Raw genomic sequence first — 19,796 nt, 5'->3', positions numbered from 1 at the left:
CACTACACTCACCTCTGCCCCTGACTCTCTTGAAGCTTTGGTATGCCACTGGTGTCTTCTACCGAGAAGACTGATGCAAAGTGCCTTTTCAGTTTCTCTGCCATTTTTGTTCCCCATTGCTACTTCTCCAGCCTCGTTTTCTAGTGGTCCAAGTCCATGCTTGCCTCTCTTACCTTTTATATATTGAAAACTCTTTTGCAATCTTTTAGATTACTTTATTTTATATCAGTAAAGAAAAAAGTACTGGAGAAGTTAATGGGACAGGTGGCTGCATTAGTCTTAAAATTCTAGAATTCCTAATAAACTGGAAAGATCCTGGTGATTTGGGAGGAAGCAAATAGCACACCACCATTGAAGAAAGGAGGTTGAGAGAAATTGGGAACAATAGGCCAGTTAGCCTGACATGGGGAAAATGCTAGAATATTATTAAAGACGTGCTAGCAGGGCACTTGTAAACCCACATTATGATTAGGCAGGGTCAATGTGGTTTTGTGAAAGAACAGTCATGTTTGACAAATTCATGAGAGCATTTTGAGGATGCAGCTAGCAAAACTGATTTATTTGTGTTTTTGGCAGGCGTCCTATAAAGTGACGGAGGATTTGATGGTGGACGGAAACCAAGAATAGGAATGAGGTGTCATTGAGGTGAAAAGGTGTAACAAGTGCTGTGCCACAATTATTAGTTTTTAAGGTTTCAGCTATTTACTGAGACATGGCAATGGCTTCGATCAGGGTACCAAGTGTTATATATCCAGGTTTGTTGACCATATAAAGATCAGGTGGGAAAGTAAGCTTTGAGGAAGATGCTAAGAGTCTGCAAAAGATTATAGAGAGGTGAAGTGATTGGGCAAGATGCTGAGAGACAAGAATATAATGAGGAGGTGTGAAATTATTCATGTGGTTTGGATCAATGAAAAAGCAAAACTATTAAATGTTGATAATCAGAATGATTTGTCTATGAACCACGGAAGATTAACATGCAGCTGCAGCATACAGTAGGGAAGGCAAGTGGTATGTTAGACTTTATTCAAGGACAGTAAGAAGTCTTACAACACCAGGTTTGTTTCAAATCACTAGCTTTCGGAGCACTGCTCCTTCCTCGGGTGAATGAAGAGGTAGGTTCCAGAAACATATGTAGACAAAGTCAAAGATGCAAGATGATGCTTTGAATGCGAGCATTTGCAGGTGATTAAGTCTTTACAGATCCAGAGAGAGGGGCAATCCCAGGTTAAAGAGGTGTGAATTGCCTCAAACCAGGACAGTTGGTAAGATTTCACAAGCCCAGGCCAGATGGTGGGGGGGATGAATGTAATGCGACTTTGAATCCAAGGTCCCGGTTGAGGCCGTACTCAAGTGTGCGGAACTTGGCAAAAAGTTTCTGTTTGGTGATTTCTGCATTGTCGTGCATCCTGAAGGCCGCCTTGGAGAACGCTTACCCGAAGATCAGAGGTTGAATGCCCTTGACTGCTGAAATGTTCCCCGACTGGAAGGAAACATTCCTGCCTGGCGATTGTCGCGCAATGTCCATTCATCTGTTGTCGCAGCGCCTGCATGGTCTCGCCAACGTACCACGCTTCGGGACATCCTTTCCTGCAACATATGAGATAGACAGCGTTGACCGAGTCACACGCATATGTACCGCGTACCTGCTGGGTGGTGTTCTCGCGTGTAATGGTGGTACCCATGTTGATGATCTGGCACGTCTTGCAGAGTTTGCCATTGTAGGATTGTGTGGCGTTGTGGTCGCTGTTCTGAAGGCTGGGTAGTTTGCTGCAAACAATGGTTTGTTTGAGGTTGTGCGGTTGTTTGAAAGCAAGTAGTGGTGGTGTGGGGATGACCTTGGCAAGATGTTCATCTTCATCATCGATGACGTGTTGAAGGCTGTGAAGAAGATGTCGTAGTTTCTCTGCTCCGGAGAAGTACTGGACGACGAAGGGTAATCTGTCGGTTGTGTCCCATGTTTCTCTTCTGAGGAGGTCAGTGCGTTTTTTTGCTGTGGCGCGTTGGAACTGTCGATCGATGACTCAAGCGCCATATCCCGTTCGTACAAGGGTATCTTTCAGCGTCTGTAGATGACTGTTACGCTCCTCCTCGTCTGAGCAGATCCTGTGTAGAAGGAGGGCTTGTCCATAGGGAATGGCTTCTTTAACGTGTTTAGGGTGGAAGCTGCAACAAAGAAAATTACAGCACAGGAACAGGCACTTCGGCCCTCCCAGCCTGTGCCGATCCAGATCCTTTATCTAAACCTGTCGCCTATTTTCCAAGGATCTACTTCCCTCTGTTCCCCGCCCATTCATATATCTGTCCAGATGCATCTTAAATGATGCTATCGTGCCCGCCTCTACCACCTCCGCTGGCAAAACGTTCCAGGCACCCACCACTCTCTGCGTAAAAAACTTTCCACGCACATCTCCCTTAAACTTTTCCCCTCTCACCTTGAAATCGTGACCCCTTATAATTGACACCCCCACTCTTGGAAAAAGCTTGTTGCTATCCACCCTGTCCATACCTCTCATAATTTTGTAGACGTCAATCAGGTCCCCCCTCCACCTTCGTCTTTCTAACAAAAACAATCCTAATCTACTCAATCTTTCTTCATAGCTAGCACCCACTATACCAGGCAACATCCTGGTGAACCTCCTCTGCACCCTCTCTAAAGCATCCACATCCTTCTGGTAATGTGGCGACCAGAACTGCACACAGTATTCCAAATGTGGCCTAACCAAAGTCCTATACAACTGTAACATGACCTGCCGACTCTTGTACTCAATACCCCGTCCGATGAAGGCAAGCATGCTGTATGCCTTCTTGACCACTCTATCGACCTGCGTTGCCACCGTCAGGGTACAATGGACCTGAACTCCCAGATCTTTCTACATCAGTTTTCCCAGGACTCTTCCATTGACCATATAGTCCACTCTTGAATTAGATCTTCCAAAATGCATCACCTCACATTTGCCTGGATTGAACTCCATTTGCCATTTCTCTGCCCAACTCTCCAATCTAGCTATATTTTGCTATATTCTCTGACAGACCTCCTCGCTATCTGCAACTCCACCAATCTTAGTATCATCTGCAAACTTGCTAATCAGACCACCTATACCTTCGTCCAGATCATTTATGTATATCACAAACAACAGTGGTCCGAGCACGGATCCCTGTGGAACATCACTAGTCACCTTCCTCCATTTTGAGACACACCCTTCCACCACTACTCTCTGTCTCCTGTTGCCCAGCCAGTTCTTTATCCATCTAGCTAGTACACCCTGAACCCCATACGACTTCACTTTTTCCATCAACCTGCCATGGGAAACTTTATCAAAAGCCTTACTGAAGTCCATGTATATGACATCTACATGACCTTCCCTGCACAAAACCATGCTGCCTATCACTGATAAGTCTATTTTCTTCCAAATGTGAATAGATCTTATCCCTCAGTATCTTCTCCAACATTTTGCCTACCACTGACGTCAAGCTCACAGGTCTATAATTCCCTGGATTATCCCTGCTACCCTTCTTAAACAAAGGGACAACATTAGCAATTTTCCAGTCCTCCGGGACCTTACCCATGCTCAAGGATGCTGCAAAGATATCTGTTAAGGCCCCAGCTATTTTGTCCCTTGTTTCCCTCAGTAACTTGGGATAGATCCCATCCGATCCTGGGGACTTGTCCACCTTAATGCCTTTTAGAATACCCAAAACCTCCCCCTTCCTTATGCCGACATGACCTAGAGTATTTAAACATCCACCCCTAGCCTCAACATCCGTCATGTCCCTCTCCTTGGTGAATACCGATGCAAAGTACTCATTAAGAATCTCACTCATTTCCTCTGACTCCACGCATAAATTCCCTCTTTTGTCTTTGAGTGGGCTAATCCATTCTCCAGTTACCCTCTTGCTCCTTATATACGAATAAAGGCTTTGAGATTTTCCTTAACCCTGTTAGCCAAGATATTTCATGACCCCTTTTAGCCCTCTTTATTGTGCGTTTGAGATTTGTCCTACTTTCCCGATATTCCTCCAAAGCTTCATCAGTTTTGAGTTGCCTCGATCTTATGTATGCTTCCTTTTTCATTTTAGCTAGTCTCTCAATTCCACCCGTCATCCATGGTTCCCTAATCTTGCCATTTCTATCTCTCATTTTCACAGGAACATGTCTGTCCTGCACTCGAATCAACCTTTCCTTAAAAGACTCCCACATTTCAAATGTGAATTTACCCTTAAACAGCTGCTTCCAATCCACATTCCCTAGCTCCTGCCGAATTTTGTTATACTTGGCCTTTCCCCAATTTAGCACTCTTCCTTTAGGACCACTCTCGTCTTGTCCATGAGTATTCTAAAACTTACGGAATTGTGATCGCTATTCCCAAAGTAATCACCGACTGAAACTTCAACCACCTGGCCGGGATCATTCCCCAATACCATGTCCAGTATGGCCCCTTCCCGAGTTGGACTATTTACATACTGCTCTAAAAAGCTCTCCTGGATGCTCCTTACAAATTCTGCTCCATCTACACCTCCAACACGACATGAGTCCCATTCAATGTTGGGGAAGTTTAAAATCTCCCATCACAACCACCCTATTGCTCCTACATTGTTCTATAATCTGTCTACATATTTGTACCTCTACTTCACGCTCGCTTTTGGGAGGCCTGTAGTAAAGTCCCAACAATGTTACTGCACCCTTCCTATTTCTTAGATCTATCCATATTGCCTCAGTGCTCGAATCCCTCCATCGTGCCCTCCTTAATCACAGCTGTGATATCATCTCTGACCAGTAATGCAACTCCTCCACCCCTTTTACCTCCCTCTCTATCCCTCCTGAAGCATCTATACCCTGGGATATTTAGTTGCAAGTCTTGCCCTTCCCTCAACCAAGTCTCAGTAATACCAATAACATCATATTCCCAGGTCCTAATCCAAACCCTAAGTTCATCTGCCTTACCTGCTATACTTCTCGCATTAAAACAAATGCACCTCAGACCACCTGTCCCTTTGCATTCATCATCTCTTCACTGTCTACTCTTTCCCCTTAGTCACATTGAATTTATTATCTAGTACCTTACTGGCTTTAGTTGCTGCCTCTTTACTGACCTCCAAGTTCCTAATCTGGTTCCCATCCCCTGCCACATTAGTTTTAAACCTCCCCAACAATGTTAGCAAAAGCACCCCTGGAGAAGTGGAGCATCGTGAGGTTATCCGTGGGCTTGCGGTAAAAGCGAAGTGCTGAGGTGACTGTCCTTGATGGAGATGAATGTGTCCAAGAATGCAACCGATTTTGGAGAGTAGTCTGATGGTGGGATGGAATTTATTGATGTCATCGTGTAGTCGTTTCAGTGATTCATCGCCGTGGGGTCAAATGGTGTGAAATTGGTCAACATGGCTGTTCCGTGTGTCTGGATAAAGAACTTGTCGAAGGTGAAGACATTGTGATCCAGAATGAAGCTGGGCGTTTCTTGTACGATGGGTTTCAAGATGCCCTCTATGTAGCCAGAGAGGTTCTCACACAGGGTCCCATTGCCTGATACAATAGGGCGACCTGGTGTGTTGTGCTTGTGTATTTTCGAGAGGCGGTAGAGATCTCCAACGTGGAGAGTACGTGGGATGAGAGCACTTGGAGTGCTCTGAAGGTCTGGATCCAAGGTCTTGAATCGGTCTGTTGAGTTGGGTGTGTTCCTTGGTCGGATCTGCGGGTAACTGTCTGCAGTGATCCTGGTTGTTGAGTTGTCGGTACACGTCTTTGCAGTCCGTTCTGTTCAGTATGAAGGTAGCCCCTCCTTTGTCTGCTGGTTTGATGAGTTTATTCAAGGTCTGCTGGTTTATTCAAGGAGGTTGGAGTTTCACAGCAAGGAAATCTTGCTGTACTTGCATGAAACTTTGGTGAGATGAATTCAATCAATTCACTTTAAGGAGCAGTGGAAGCTGATCTCTGACAAAATATGTAAGTCAATTGAGGAAGCACTGAACCCGATCTGGGTGGAGCTGGATAAAGTGGTGGAGATGGTGAGAGAGCATGGCGTGATCCCAAATCCAGAATGAGCCACCTCATGCGTTGACCATCAGGTTTCATAGCTTCTGAGATAAAGCGAAGGCCCTGCAGTGGAGCACTGCAAAGTGAAATCGGAAAGAAGCACTGTACAAATTTATCAATACGTGCTAGCCAGGAAGTGGGCGACCTTCAACAAGGTGAACGTTATGCTTTACTGGAATGAATTGTTTTTGCACTGCATTTAATTGTTCTGCATCTAATCAGTGAAGTCACATATTTTAAGATACTTGGAGAATTTCTTCACAGGAACCAAAATTGTGCCATGAAAAGATAGAATCATCAAATCCATACAGTGCAGAAGGAGGCCATTTGGCCCATCGAGGCCACACGACCCTCTGAAAGAGCACCCCAACCCAGGCACATTCCCCCACCCCATCCTTGTAATATCACCTAGGGACAATTCAGCATGTCTAATCCACCTAACCTGCACATCTTTGGGCTTCAACCTTCAAAAATTCCTAAATTTGAACAATTTTGGAATATTTGAATGCAATTTCCCTAAACAGAATTATTGGGGTGAAAATAAAATTGTCAAAATACAAATAGGTGACATAAAATATGAAAGTTACCAATTTTTCTGTTTAGACTACACTTCCAAATTGCAAGTGGTCAATGCAACAAGTAAACATTCAACTAATACAATCAAACTGTAGCATGGTGGCACAGTGGTTAGCACTGCTGCCTCACAATGCCAGAGACCCAGGCGATTGTGTGGAGTTTGCACATTCTTCCTGTGTCTGCGTGGGTTTCCTCTGGTTACTCTGGTTTCCTCCCACAGTCTAAAGATGTGTCCAAAAGGTTAGGTGAGATTACTGGGTTGCAGGGATAGGGTGGAGGCGTGGGTCTAAGTAGGGCGCCCTTTCCAAGGACTGGTGCAGACTCGATGGGTGAATGGCCTCCTTCAGCACTGTAAATTCTATGATTCTATGATTTTGTTTAGTTGTTGAGATTTCAACCTGATGAGAGCAATTTTCAATGGGTTTTAATTTGTTTTGGGTATGTGACCCAGAGATCATTTCCCATTTGCACATCCTTAGACTGTGGGAGGAAACCGGAGCACCCAGAGGAAACCCATGCAGACACTGAGTGAAAGCACAAACTCTACATAAAATCACCCAAGTTCAGAATAGATTCCTGGTCCCTGGTGCTGAGAGTGCTTACCACAGTGCAGCCTGCTGCCCAACCAGACTACATAAGCATAGAAGATTTCCTTCCCTAAAGCATGTTAGGTGAGTTTTTACAACAATCCAGTGATTTAATGGTCATCATAACGGATGCTGGCTTTTTATTCTGGATTTAATTGTTTAACTGACTTTAATATTACTAGCTGTCATGGGGGAATTTAAACCCACAACTCTGGAACATTAATCCAACCTCTGGATTACTGGTCCAGTGACAAACCATTTGCTATGGTACCCTGTAAAGATTGGCTAAATTAAGATAAGAACTGCCTTGCCCTATGGAGTATTTAAGGGCTGGTTTAGCACAGGGCTAAATCGCTGGCTTTGAAAGCAGACCAAGGCAGGCCAGCAGCACGGTTCAATTCCCGACCAGCCTCCCCGAACAGGTGCCGGAATGTGGTGACTTGGGGCTTTTCACAGTAACTTCATTTGAAGCCTACTTGTGACAATAAGCGATTTTCATTTCATTTAATTTCATCAGTTTATATAATCCCAGTCCATTCTTGCCCAATAATGAAAATCGAAAATATTGGAAATGCTCAGCAGGTCCAGCAGTATCTTTGGAGAGAGAAGTTAACATTTCAGGTCTGTTAGAATGTGGAAAAGAGTTTGAAATGTATAGGTTTTCAACAAGTGAAAAGTTTGTGGGTGGATGGGAAGGAGAACAGAAGGGAAGGTCTCTCATAAGGTAGAGGACAGTAAGTTCAGAAGAATGAGATCTGATCGTATTGAAATACAAAAGATCCTGAAGGAGTTTGACAGGGTGAATGTTGAAAGGATGTTTCCATTTGTGGGAGAGACTGGTTCTAGTGGAACATAGTTTAAAAATAAGGTGTCTCCCATTTAAGATCGAGATGATAATTTTTGTTTTCTGAGGTTTGTGAACTTCTCACGACCTATAAACCTCCTGAGATATCTATGCTCCTCTAAATTTGGCCCCTCTTGAGCATCCCCAATTGTAATTGCTATGCCTTCAGAGTGCAAATTTAGTTGGTATGTAATTTCTCATGTGGACTTGGCTTGTAACTCATACAGATAACATCTGTAGTTAGTTATTTTAAGTTTCTCCTATTTATGATCCATAACTGGGTTAATGCTCTTAGCTGCAACACAATTAACAGACTGATTTTTGCCCAGATTATTAAGAAAATTTGCCCTTCTGGGATATTGCTATCCTTGATGTCATCTTATTTCCCAGCAAAGTGTATGGATAGATAAAATGCTCAAGTTTTTGAAGCTGCCCAGGAGCAAGCCAATTGGAGATAATTCAAGAACAGAGGATGCTGGAAAACCCCAGGAGGAACTGAGAGAAAACAGAGTTAACGTTTCGATTCCTTTGGTTCTTCATCATATCGTGTTGAGTTAGCAGGGGGTTGACATTATTGGCAGCATGTTGGAACATCAACTAGTGCAATCCTGTGTTGCTATTTAATATTTGCACTAGCTAAATTTTATCCAAAATCAAAAGCTAATGTTGAGGTAAATTGGTTAATTTCATGATTGACCATCTTTTTATATTTTTAGTGGCTGCCAGAATCATGTTTCTGCAGTGGGGCTGGTTGACGTTGATAGTACATCTATACATACAATTCAGTGTATGTTTAAGTACGGGTAAGTAAAGAATAATTATGTGCTATGTCTCCTAGCTTATCATCTTCATTTTTGGTATTTGCTTTAAGCAATAAATTAGAATGATTTGTTTGCACTAAGGTGGGGAATATCAAAAGCGGTGACTTACAGAAACAGTGATATTGAATCAGTTTTTGTGTGTAGGTCATAGTCCAGGACACTAACCTAGTATACTGGCTTATTGTCATATTATTACAGGGATTGAACTGCATTGAATTTCTGGAGATGTAGATATTACAAAATGTTTGTTGCAATCAATAGTATATCAAGTATTCAAGTAAAGCCTTTTCCTCATCCTTGATTTTTCTAATGTTTTTATTGCCTAGAAAGCCCAGCTTTTTGGTATTTTTCAAATTGAATTTAAATGCATGCATTAATTATCTAAACCGAATTAGTCCTCAAAGCCAATACTGGAAATGCAGGTGAAGAAATCGGGAAGGGAGATAGTGGATGGCACAGTGGAGCAGTGGTTAACTGTGCTGCCTCATGGCACCGAGGACCCAAGCTCAAACCCGGCCCCGGGTAACTATCCATGTGGAGTTTGCACATTCTCCCCGTGTCTGCGTGGATCTCTCCCCCACAATCCAAAGATGTGAAGGTTAGATAGATTGGCCACACTAAATTGCCCCTTAATTTGAAAAAAATAAGGCCAAGGCATCTGCAGATCTTGGCATGGGCAACCTGGCACATGGGCATTTTGATAGTGCTCTTGCCAACCTGGAGGTGCCAGGGTGGCAGTGCCTGGTGGTGGTGGGGCAGGCACCTGGCGGGGCCAGAGTAGCACTGCCTGCTCAGAGTCCAACCCAACTACCTTCCAATTGCTTACGCGACCCCCTTCCGTTACACTTGGTCCACGTTTGTTGAAACCAGTGCTAACATGGTAGGGTCTCTGAAGCAAGGCCATTTGATCTCATTGTGGATGAAATCCAGATCGCGAGTCCCTAGCAAGATCTCGTTAGATCTCACGAGGCATAACGAGCATTGTAAATCTCCTCAGTAAAATAGGACTTGTTCGGGTGCCCTCACTTTTCAGATTATGCCCCCTTACCTTACATGTGCATTTTATTTCATATCTTTAAAAAAAATCAACTTGAACCAGTCTACTTCAATTGTATAAATACTGTTGAGAGATTTATTTTGTGACACATAGGTGGAGTTGCTAAAATAATTTCATTTCTTTCCTCGAATAGATAGTTTAATTGAGAGGCATGCCTACATCATACCGGAGTCACCAGTAAGAGCACTTGGCTCACAACTAGAAGCATCCTGCATCCTTAATGATACCTTTGTAAAAAAACGTAAAGTAGATGCGAATCAGATATTCTGGAAGTTAAAAGAAGATAAAATATCAAAAGACTTCTACCACACGGTCAATAGTACAGTGTCTAATGTAACGCTGACCATTTCCAGTGTTGGGACTGAACTTCTGACCTGCAATGTACAACTCAATGAGGATCAAGTAACTACTGTCTTCGGAATACAAATTAAAGCAGGATGTAAGTGTTTTTTGTGGGCAAGAAGGATAAGAGGGATATTTTACTATTTTTAATATTCCAGAAGTAGGCATTATTTTCACTGACACATTCCAGAAGTTAAGTTGACCAGAATAAAAATATTGTGAGGATGCAGACCAGATTAAAGCACAGTCAATGTCTGTTTCTGCAACAAAGTTTAGTTATCATAGTTTTATTATACGATTTGAGCATTCCATACTTGTACAGATACCAGGGAAAGGTTGAGCTTGCATATAGGGACATTTAGAATGGCTGTTTGCATTTTTTATGGTGGGCTGGAATGTGATTTTTGTTTACTCTCTTCCCCGCTTTGTGCTTTCACAAAGCGTATCCAAGGATTTGCAAATGATGCCATAAAGTCACAGCATTTGCTAACCAGTCAAACCAAAGTGTGAAAGAAACTATTTCCATGTTTGAAGTTAAAATTTGGATGACTAAAGAACCCATGCACTTAAAAATAAGCAGCTTGGCCTACTCCATTAAAGGGATTTTATGGGCTTCTTTCATTTCCCAACTCTTCAAGAATGCACAAATTCTGGTGTGTCTGGAATTTACAAATTTCTTAAAATGTCAGATTCAGTGACTGTGCTTCATATTATCCAAGTGCTGTCAGAGATGATTCATAGTAAGAAATTGCTGAGGTACTGGGGTTTTGTCAATCAAAGGGAAGTATTTTTTTGCTTTATATTCACAAAACACCATCGTTGCCATCACTTCCTACAGTTTTTGATAAATCTGTTCCCTCTTTAGAAAAGTGACTCAGCAGAGTAACTTAAATGAATGCAACAGTCACAGTCCAGTGGGCTGTTAGAAAAATAAATATCGTTTCTATCTTGAATAAACACATACCAGTAACAGTTGGCTGTCAAATTATGAGTTAGCAAATAGGCAGAATGCTCGGTTTCCAAGCATGGCTGGAGGTGGAGTTGCAACTAGGGAGTCAGTGTTTAGAATAAATTCCTTTCCTGGCCTTGCTAAGTTTCTTATAGATGAGGCTAATGTTTATCTTAAAGATTCAAGTAAAGAGAAGCTAATAAAAAGGGATAATGAATGTGCTAAATTGTTTTGCACATTTTTCTAAATGTAAGAACTATTTTGATTCAACCTAATTAAGTAAACAGATGCCCTTCAAACTGAAGACCGCAATCTGTATTCAGCATCTCAAGCCCTGATAGTTCAGCCTATCCAACGGTTATATTTGGGATTTTATTTTCTACTCATTGATTCTTTCCTTGCTTGAATTGTGTGAGACTAGAAGTTAGAAAGAAAGAAGTGCATTTTTAGTGACTTGTTGCATCCTTCACAACATCTGAAATAATTTTGCATATAATGAATTTTATTAAAATATCATTAGTAAGGGCAACACGGCGCAGTGGTTAGCATTGCTGCCACACGGCTCCAAGGTTCGATCCCGGCTCTGGGTCACTGTCCGTGTGGAGGTGCACATTCTCCGCATGGGTTTCAGCCCACAACCCAAAGATGTGCAGGGTAGGTGGACTGGCCACACTAAATTGCCCCTTAATTGGAAAAATTAATTGGGTACTCTAAATTTATAAAAAATAAATAAATATCATTAGTTATGTAGGCAAACATGATGGCCATTTTGGACACGCCCAAGACTGTTCTTGATACTGATCTCCATGGATAAATCAGAATATCCAGGCAATATGGGCAGCACAGTGGCGCAATGGGTTAGCCCTGCTGCCTCACGGCACCGAGGTCCCAGGTTCAATCCCGGCCCTGGGTCACTGTCTGTGTGGAGTTTGCACATTCTCCCCGTGTTTGCGTGAGTTTCGCCCCCACAACCTAAAAGTTGTGTCGGCTAGATGAATTGGCCCCGCTAAATTGCCCCTTAATTGGAAAAATGAATTGCGTACTCTAAATTTATATTTTATTTTTAAAAGAATACCCAGGCAATTGTAAAGGCAATTTGTGATCTATGCAGACTATATACATTCCCCTGTGAGTCTCCAACAGACTTTGAACTACATAGGCATATACTAAAAGCTCCTGATGTACGATAAATTATATTTCTTATGCAGTGCTCAATTCTCTTTTGTTGTGAATTGTGATGGAATACATTTTCTGTGGATTTTTTCCTTTAGTACCACCAGAGAAGCCAAAAAATTTGTCATGTATTACATATCATGAAAAAAATATGACTTGCTCCTGGAATCCGGGAAATAGTACATACTTGCCAACCAGCTATCAGTTTAAATTGTCGTAAGTATACATTTGCTTTGTCAACAATTAGTTTTGCAGGTCGTCCTACAGAAAGTTAATTGCAAGTTTTAAATTTTTTCTTAAATGTTCAGTTTTTAAGCATAGAGAAATCACAATCAAAATTTATTTCCTATGTATTTGGGAATTATATTTTCAATTTTTATCCTTGGGCCATTTAATAATCTTTATTGTGCCAAGTAGGCTTACATTAACACTGCAATTAAATTACTGTGAAAAGCCCCTAGGCGCCACATTCCGGCGCTTGTTCGGGTACACAAAGTGAGAATTCAGAATATCCAATTCACCTAACAGCACATCTTTCGGGCTTGTGGGAGGAAACCGGTGCACCCGGAAGAAACCCACGGAGAACGTGCAGACTCCTCACAGATAGTGACCAAAGCCGGGAATTGATCCTGGGACCCTGGCGCTGTGAAGCAACAGAGAAAATCATTGTGCTACCATGTAATTTACTACTTAAAGATAATATTTTGATGATCTTGCTAAAAGGAAGCATTTTTAAAAAAATGAAATCTGAACAATATAATTTGCGGTCAGTGATATTCCTACAACACCAGGTTAAAGTCCAACAGGTTTGTTTTGATTCACCAGCTTTCACCTGAATTCACCTGAGGAAGGAGCAGTGCTCCGAAAGCTAGTGATTCAAAACAAACCTGTTGGACTTTAACCTTGTGTTGTAAGACTTCTTACTGTGCTCACCCCAGTCCAATGCCGGCATCTCCCATATCAGTGATATTCCTGTAAGTAGGTTAGAATCATGCATGTTTAGGGACACATTGCTCAGAAACAACATTGTGTGACTTGCAATAAGCCTGAATGAGCTTAACATTTTATATCAAAAATAAGTGTTGAAACCTTCTAATTTTTCTTTTTCAGAATTATACCCAACAATGTGACGTCATATCAGCTACCAAATAATGTGAACAACTCATACACTATTTGCTATCCACATATTTCTTATTTTGTTTCCAATAAAATTTGGGTGGAGGTGCGTAATGACTTGGGCAGTGCAGAATCTGATGTACTGTGGCAGGATCCAGTTGATGTTAGTGAGTATGCATCAATGTATTTATTATGGGGAAGCCTTATGAGAAATAGCGATCAATCCATGCTCAATATTTCTAGTGTTAAATCTAAAGTCACTCCTCTCTCATAGTTTGTCAAAATGTATCCTGCACTTCTTTGGACTTTAGGAGGAAACCGGAGCACCCAGAGGAAACCCACACGGACACGGGGAGAAAGTGCAAAATCCACACAGACATTTGACATAGTTTAGAATTCTTTGTGTATAGACTGACAACACCTAGTATTGTTGGCTCTCAATTTGAATATTTTTGATTCCACTGCGTTGTTTAATTGGAGAACCAACAATTATTTTTCCAATAAATTAACAGAAACCCCACAACTGCTTTTGATCATTGGCTAGTTATGCAGGCTCAGATCGCTGTTTGGTTTTCCAAGACTCATCGTTGTTACAATCTCAATAGATTTATTAAAAAGAGAAGTCCAAAGTCCCAGTTATTTACTAAAACAATGACATGATTTCACTGTAAAACTGAAGAATTTTTACTATTCAAGAGTTACAGAATAGCATAAATTAATTCATTGTAAACTATAGATTAATGTTAAATGATAGATAAACTGATCTTAAGAATTGGTTCAGCAGTCTACGCGGGACATAAGTCATTAAAGCCAATCATGATTTCCTTCAAAACTCTACAAAGAATTTCAGTTCCTTTTCGTCTAGGAGCCAAACTGATCGCCAGCAAACATCGGCCCACAATCAAACAAAGTTCCAGGGGTGTGTTCTTCACCAAAAATGGCACACATCTACAGAACCTCCTCAACTACTTGAGAGAATCTGGATGTCGTAAACTCATCAATGTTGTCTTCCAGTAATAGAAATAGCAAATCAGTTTATTCTCAGTTTCTGGATTTAATTTCTGTCTTCAGCTTGCCTGCTACTATTGAGCTTGGATGGCTCTGTGTCACTCCATATAGCCTCAAACAGTTTCAGTTTTGGTTTCCTTAGAAACTAGGAGGGTCAGCCTGCCCTCCCAGTCTCCCTCCCCAGACAGAATCTGTCTCAAAAAAGATATAAGCTTTGAAACCATAGATTTCATCACATCATGTGTTATTCCTTATATTTATCGTTTTGAGTATTTTTAAATCACAGCAACATATTTCATCACTGTTTGACAGTGTATGCATACCCCATGTTACTCAATTGCTTTTGTGATATGATTTTGCAGTTTGTGTATTTAGTTGAGGTATCTTGACTGATGTACAGATAATGAGTTAATAGAAAGCAATAGAAAAGGTTTACCACCATAGCAAGTGATGAGTGGAGCTCTGCATGTCTGTTAACTAGAAGAATAATGAATATGCAAATAGTTATATACTACGTGATGTATAGAGCTACTGTCATATTTTGCTAATGTTGGCAATTTGCAGAACAGTTTTAGGGAAACTCCTAACTAACTTAGACTTCTCCTCTGAAAGAATTGATCTTTCTCTTTCATCTCTCCATTCTATCCTCTTGCCTTTGCTCAACACTTTACCTCCCCAATCCATGACCAGGCTTTAAACCATTTTTCTCTACACTATGGAACTCTTCCCTCTTGCTACATATCCCTGCACCTTTTAGATTCATCCTCAGGACCTAATTCTTTGAAGGCACCATTTGCCCTCTTCCCTAAGCTGCATCCCCCTCTTATTTTGGTTTGAATTGCCATTGGGAATTTTGGTACACTGTTATTGCAAACATTTCAAGCAAACCGACTTTTGTTTTTATTTTTTCTTTCCAACATCTATGTTGCACAAGATTTGAAGAGTTGAGAATTGACCAGCTTGCACAAATGTTGTGGGATTGCAAAGAAGTTGACATAGTGTCATGATACTTATTTTTTTGTCTCTTTCCTTGTTTTTTGACTTGCAGTCTGTTTCCAAATCTCATTTTATGGTTATCTGTCCATGTTAAATTAGTTTCTCTTGTATTTCAGTAAAACCTGATCCTCCAAAGATAACATCCGTACAACACGTAAAACATATAAGCACAGTCTTGACTCTGAAATGGGAAAATCCAAAAGTTCCATATACATATGACCTCGAGTACAATCTACGATATAGAATTGTTGATAATCCGGAGTGGATGCAGGTAAGTTATTGCCCTGGTAAAGAAGTTGAATATTTGTTGCATATGTTAAGGTAGATTGCCAAATTCACAGATAATTAATTTTAAAGAATAAGTGGAAGAATTCAACAGATTTTGACTTTACATAAACTTGGATCTCTATTTTGATGCACGAAGAATAACTAGTAATTATGAGAAATAGTTTTCAGATGTTGTTGACCTTCCAGGAATTGAATTTATAATTATTTGCTCATTATTTTCTCAATGTTTCCCCATAACATTGAATGAAATAAACCCAAATAATTAACTAGTTCCAATCATATTGTTCAATGACGCATCTGTTTATGTCAACCAACTTAACTGTAGCAGTTGCCAATTCCTGGCCATTCACGATTACAGTCCTTTAAAGTAGCGTAATATTGGCCCAACTGGCAGTAGTTTCATTTGAGATCAAAAGTGATCCTAGGTTTGTCAGTGCTAAATAAGCTATCTCGGGTGGCATCGGCTGTTTAGAACCTAAATTTGTTTAATTATATCTGAGAAGTCATGAACCATTTCTAAAAATGTAGTGATAGATGACTTAATCTTAAATTCAATGTGCTGTATAGTTATTTTCATATGATATTATTTTCTTGACAGGTTCCTCCTGAGGATACAAAATCCAAACGGGAGTCCTTCTCGGTTCAAAACCTGAAACCTTTCACTGACTATGCCTTCACAATTCGGTGTAAAAGAAAAGATGAGGCAGGATATTGGAGTGACTGGAGTTTGGAGAAAATTGGAAAAACTCCTGAAGCCGGTATGTAGAATAAAGAAACTTGAATTCTGTTGAGTGTAGATATGGTAAATTGAATTGAAAAATGCTTAAAGAATTCACTTAATTTTGAATCACCTTTCCTCCATTACCAGCGCACAGTGGCAGCTGTGTACCAAACACGAGATGTACGGCAGCAATTTCTATTGCTCCTTTGACAACACCTTTCAAATTTTCAACTTCTGTCACCTAGAACAATGTTTTTCAAACTTTTTTCCGGGGACCCATTTTTACCAACCGGCCAACCTTCGGGACCCGGCCGACCTTCGCGGCCCACGCTGGCTGACCTTTGCGACCCACACCAGCCGACCTTCGCGGCCTACGCCGGCTGACCTGCGCGACCCACCATTTTCTCTTACTTTGTTTGCTGCTGACAAAAATGGAGGAAATGGGTTTGGATCCCTTTGGCCCTCGTACACACTGTTCGTGGCCATTTTGAAGGCCACTTGCAGCCGACGTTATTAAAAGCCAGCTGCTGCGACTGTTGCGCGTGGATTTGCGCGATCGGGAGCGCTGCAACGGACAGCTCAGTGACCGTCCTGTCACCTGCCCCCGACCCACCCATGGGTCGTGCCCCTGGGTTCGACAATGCCTGACCTAGAAGGACAAGGGCAGCGGATGCATGGAAAAAAACACCAGTGACTTCTCCAATCTCGCATATTCTGACTTGGAAATATATCGCCATTCCTTCACTGCCATTAGGTCAAAATACTGGAACTCCTATCCACTGCACTGTGATGTACTAAGCTAAAGAGCTGCTGTGGTTCAATAAGGTAGCTCACCAACAACCTTGAGCATTTAGGGATATGCAATACATTATCGCCATTCCCAATGGTGCCCATATCCCATGAATAAATTTTAAAAGAAAACCTCTTGGACTACATCATTAGAACAAGGTGCAATTAATGTCCGTTAATTTCCAGATAGCATTATCTGTATTTCCCTATTTTGGGAACATGGATATAGGAATAGACCATTTAACCTCCTCAGCCTGTTCTGGAAATTAGTGAGATCATGACTGACCTGTGACCTGCCTTTGCCCATATCCTTTATATCTTTGCCTAATAAGAATCACATCAATCTCTGTTTTAAGTTGACAGTTAACTGAGCCGCATTGTTCATTGCAGAAGGGAGTTCCAAACATCCACCACACTTGCCATTTATAAATGTTTCCCAATTTACACTAGATAGGTCTGGCTCAAATCTTACGGCTATGTTCCATCATCCTAGACTCCTCAACTAGTGTAATCTCTCCTCGGATTATAACCCTTGGAATCCGAATATCGTTCTGGTAAATGTATGCTGAAACCGTCCAAGGCCAAAAAATCCTTCTGATGGTAGTGCCCAGAACTGAATACAGAGCTCTTAAGTGTGGTCTAACTGGTGCTTTGTAGGTATAGCATAACTTATACTCCTTTTTACTCTAAATATAAAGCTCAGTATTCCATTAATGTCTTTATTCTTTTCTTACCATTTCATAATATTTTAATCATCCACCTATGTGGACAATTTAAAGCAGATGTTGCACTTTAGGCTCTTTTCATACCACTTTGTCCCAAATTACCTTGGCTTCCTTGAATACTTTTATTGATGCGTCCCTACTCTCCATGCTTTGCTGTGAAATCTGGGTAAGCATTTGATTAGATACTTGAGAAACTCATAGCAAAACTTTGTCTGATAATTGCTTTTGCCTACTGGACTAATCATGCCACCTTCATTGGAAGCAATGTTTATAAATTTGAGCTATTGGGCAAATTGATTTTCAGATGATGAAAAAGTGTACAGTGGCAGGATTCACTGGCATTACCTGTGTTGAGTCGGAAGGGGTCTAGTCCAGACACTTAATAGTTGGCAACTAATACAAAAGCAAAATACTGCAGATGCTGGAAATCTGTAATAAAACAGAAAATGCTGGAAATACTCAGCAAGTTGAGCAAATATGAGGAAAGAAACAACATTAACGTTTCGCTTTGATGACCTTTCATTTGAAGTTTGGATGAAAAATCACCTAAAGTGTTAATTGTGTTTGCAGATGCTGCTGAGTATTTCCAGCATTGTCTGTTTTCCTTTCATTCACATTTGGACTAGGTCGATAATTGAGCAGCCAGGGAAGATTGAGGAGCAGTACTGAAAGCTTGAGGAATTTTATCACAAAATGCCAACCAGCCATCCAAAATAATAACTCTTGGCATGAAGACCCATCCTTGAAATATGCATTTGTGATATGAATACTGAGTCAATGCATTAATGGGGTTTTTTTTCAAATCAAACCAATTCTTCTAACTATCATTTTATTTCTAGTACCGTTACGTGGTCCACTCATGTGGAGAATAGTTGAAAATCGAGGATCTACAGAGCGAAAAATACGCATTATGTGGAAGGTAACTTTGTTTACATAGTGAAGATTTTCCCAGCACAGGCATCTCAAATACACCTAGTGACAAACGCAGGGGAATTAGTAATTTTAAAATACATTGTCTAATGCTGTATCTCATTTATTTATGGTAATATTAATTGCTAAATTGTCTAGTGTTTTTGTTCCACTTTGGAGAGTGGATAAACAGTGCAGGAAGGTTGGGCAGTTCTTGTCTACCTCCTAACTCAACGGAGAACAAGCAGAACTTTGTTTGTGTGACACCTACAGAAGTCATGGTATTCAAGTTTTGGCCAAAAGGAGAGCAAGAGGCAATAATGACTTAATGCCACTGTTCTAAAGAGTGTACAAGGACAAAGGAACCTATTGGCAGGACATGTTGAGAGAGCAGTTAGCAAAGCATTTGGGATATTGGGCTTCATAGGAGGTATTGAGTACAAAAGAAGGGAAATTATGCTGAACCTGGATAATGCTCTGGTTAGGCGACAGCCAGTTCTTGTCAGTGCATTTTAGGGAAGGTGAGGATCCATGGGAGCATGCAGAGGAGATGTACCGGAATGGCTTCAGAGAATCAGGGATTTTATCAACCAGGGTAGGTTGTAGAGTTGGGGTTATTCCCCTTGCAGTAAAAGTTTGTTAGGGAGAGATTTGGTAGAAATCAGCCATGATTGGAATGAATGGCAGAGCAGACTTAATTAGCTATGTTGGCTGCTCCTGTTCATATTTCTCAGGTGTGCAAGAAATGGTATACAAAGAAAAGCTGTCCCCAATAGCTGATGGTAGAAGGACTGGGGGGTACAGATTTAATATTTTTGGCAAGAGGTACACAGGGCATGTGAGGAAGAACTTTATTTACAAAGC

The 19,796-nt window shown here is 41.1% G+C and overlaps 1 protein-coding gene across 6 annotated transcripts in view; it reads left to right on the top strand.

Annotated features, from left to right (window-relative positions):
* The window catches only part of LOC119962819 (interleukin-6 receptor subunit beta-like), a 107,323-nt gene that overhangs the window by 54,534 nt on the left and 32,993 nt on the right, over positions 1–19,796 (top strand). For 5 of the 6 annotated variants that reach the window (XM_038790945.1, XM_038790942.1, XM_038790943.1 and 2 more), the window contains 7 exons: positions 8,755–8,841; positions 10,050–10,355; positions 12,479–12,596; positions 13,491–13,663; positions 15,617–15,771; positions 16,387–16,546; positions 18,863–18,942. In XM_038790945.1, coding sequence (XP_038646873.1) covers positions 8,769–8,841; positions 10,050–10,355; positions 12,479–12,596; positions 13,491–13,663; positions 15,617–15,771; positions 16,387–16,546; positions 18,863–18,942 — 1,065 coding nt within the window. In that variant the 5' untranslated portion in view covers positions 8,755–8,768. Of the gene's footprint in view, positions 1–576; positions 646–8,754; positions 8,842–10,049; positions 10,356–12,478; positions 12,597–13,490; positions 13,664–15,616; positions 15,772–16,386; positions 16,547–18,862; positions 18,943–19,796 lie in introns of those variants that run through there. The other variant, XM_038790947.1, reaches the window with a different exon arrangement.

Source organism: Scyliorhinus canicula, chromosome 3 (genome assembly GCF_902713615.1).
Source record: "Scyliorhinus canicula chromosome 3, sScyCan1.1, whole genome shotgun sequence".
Taxonomy (NCBI): domain Eukaryota; kingdom Metazoa; phylum Chordata; class Chondrichthyes; order Carcharhiniformes; family Scyliorhinidae; genus Scyliorhinus; species Scyliorhinus canicula.
This window is presented reverse-complemented; position numbering and strand designations above follow the sequence as displayed.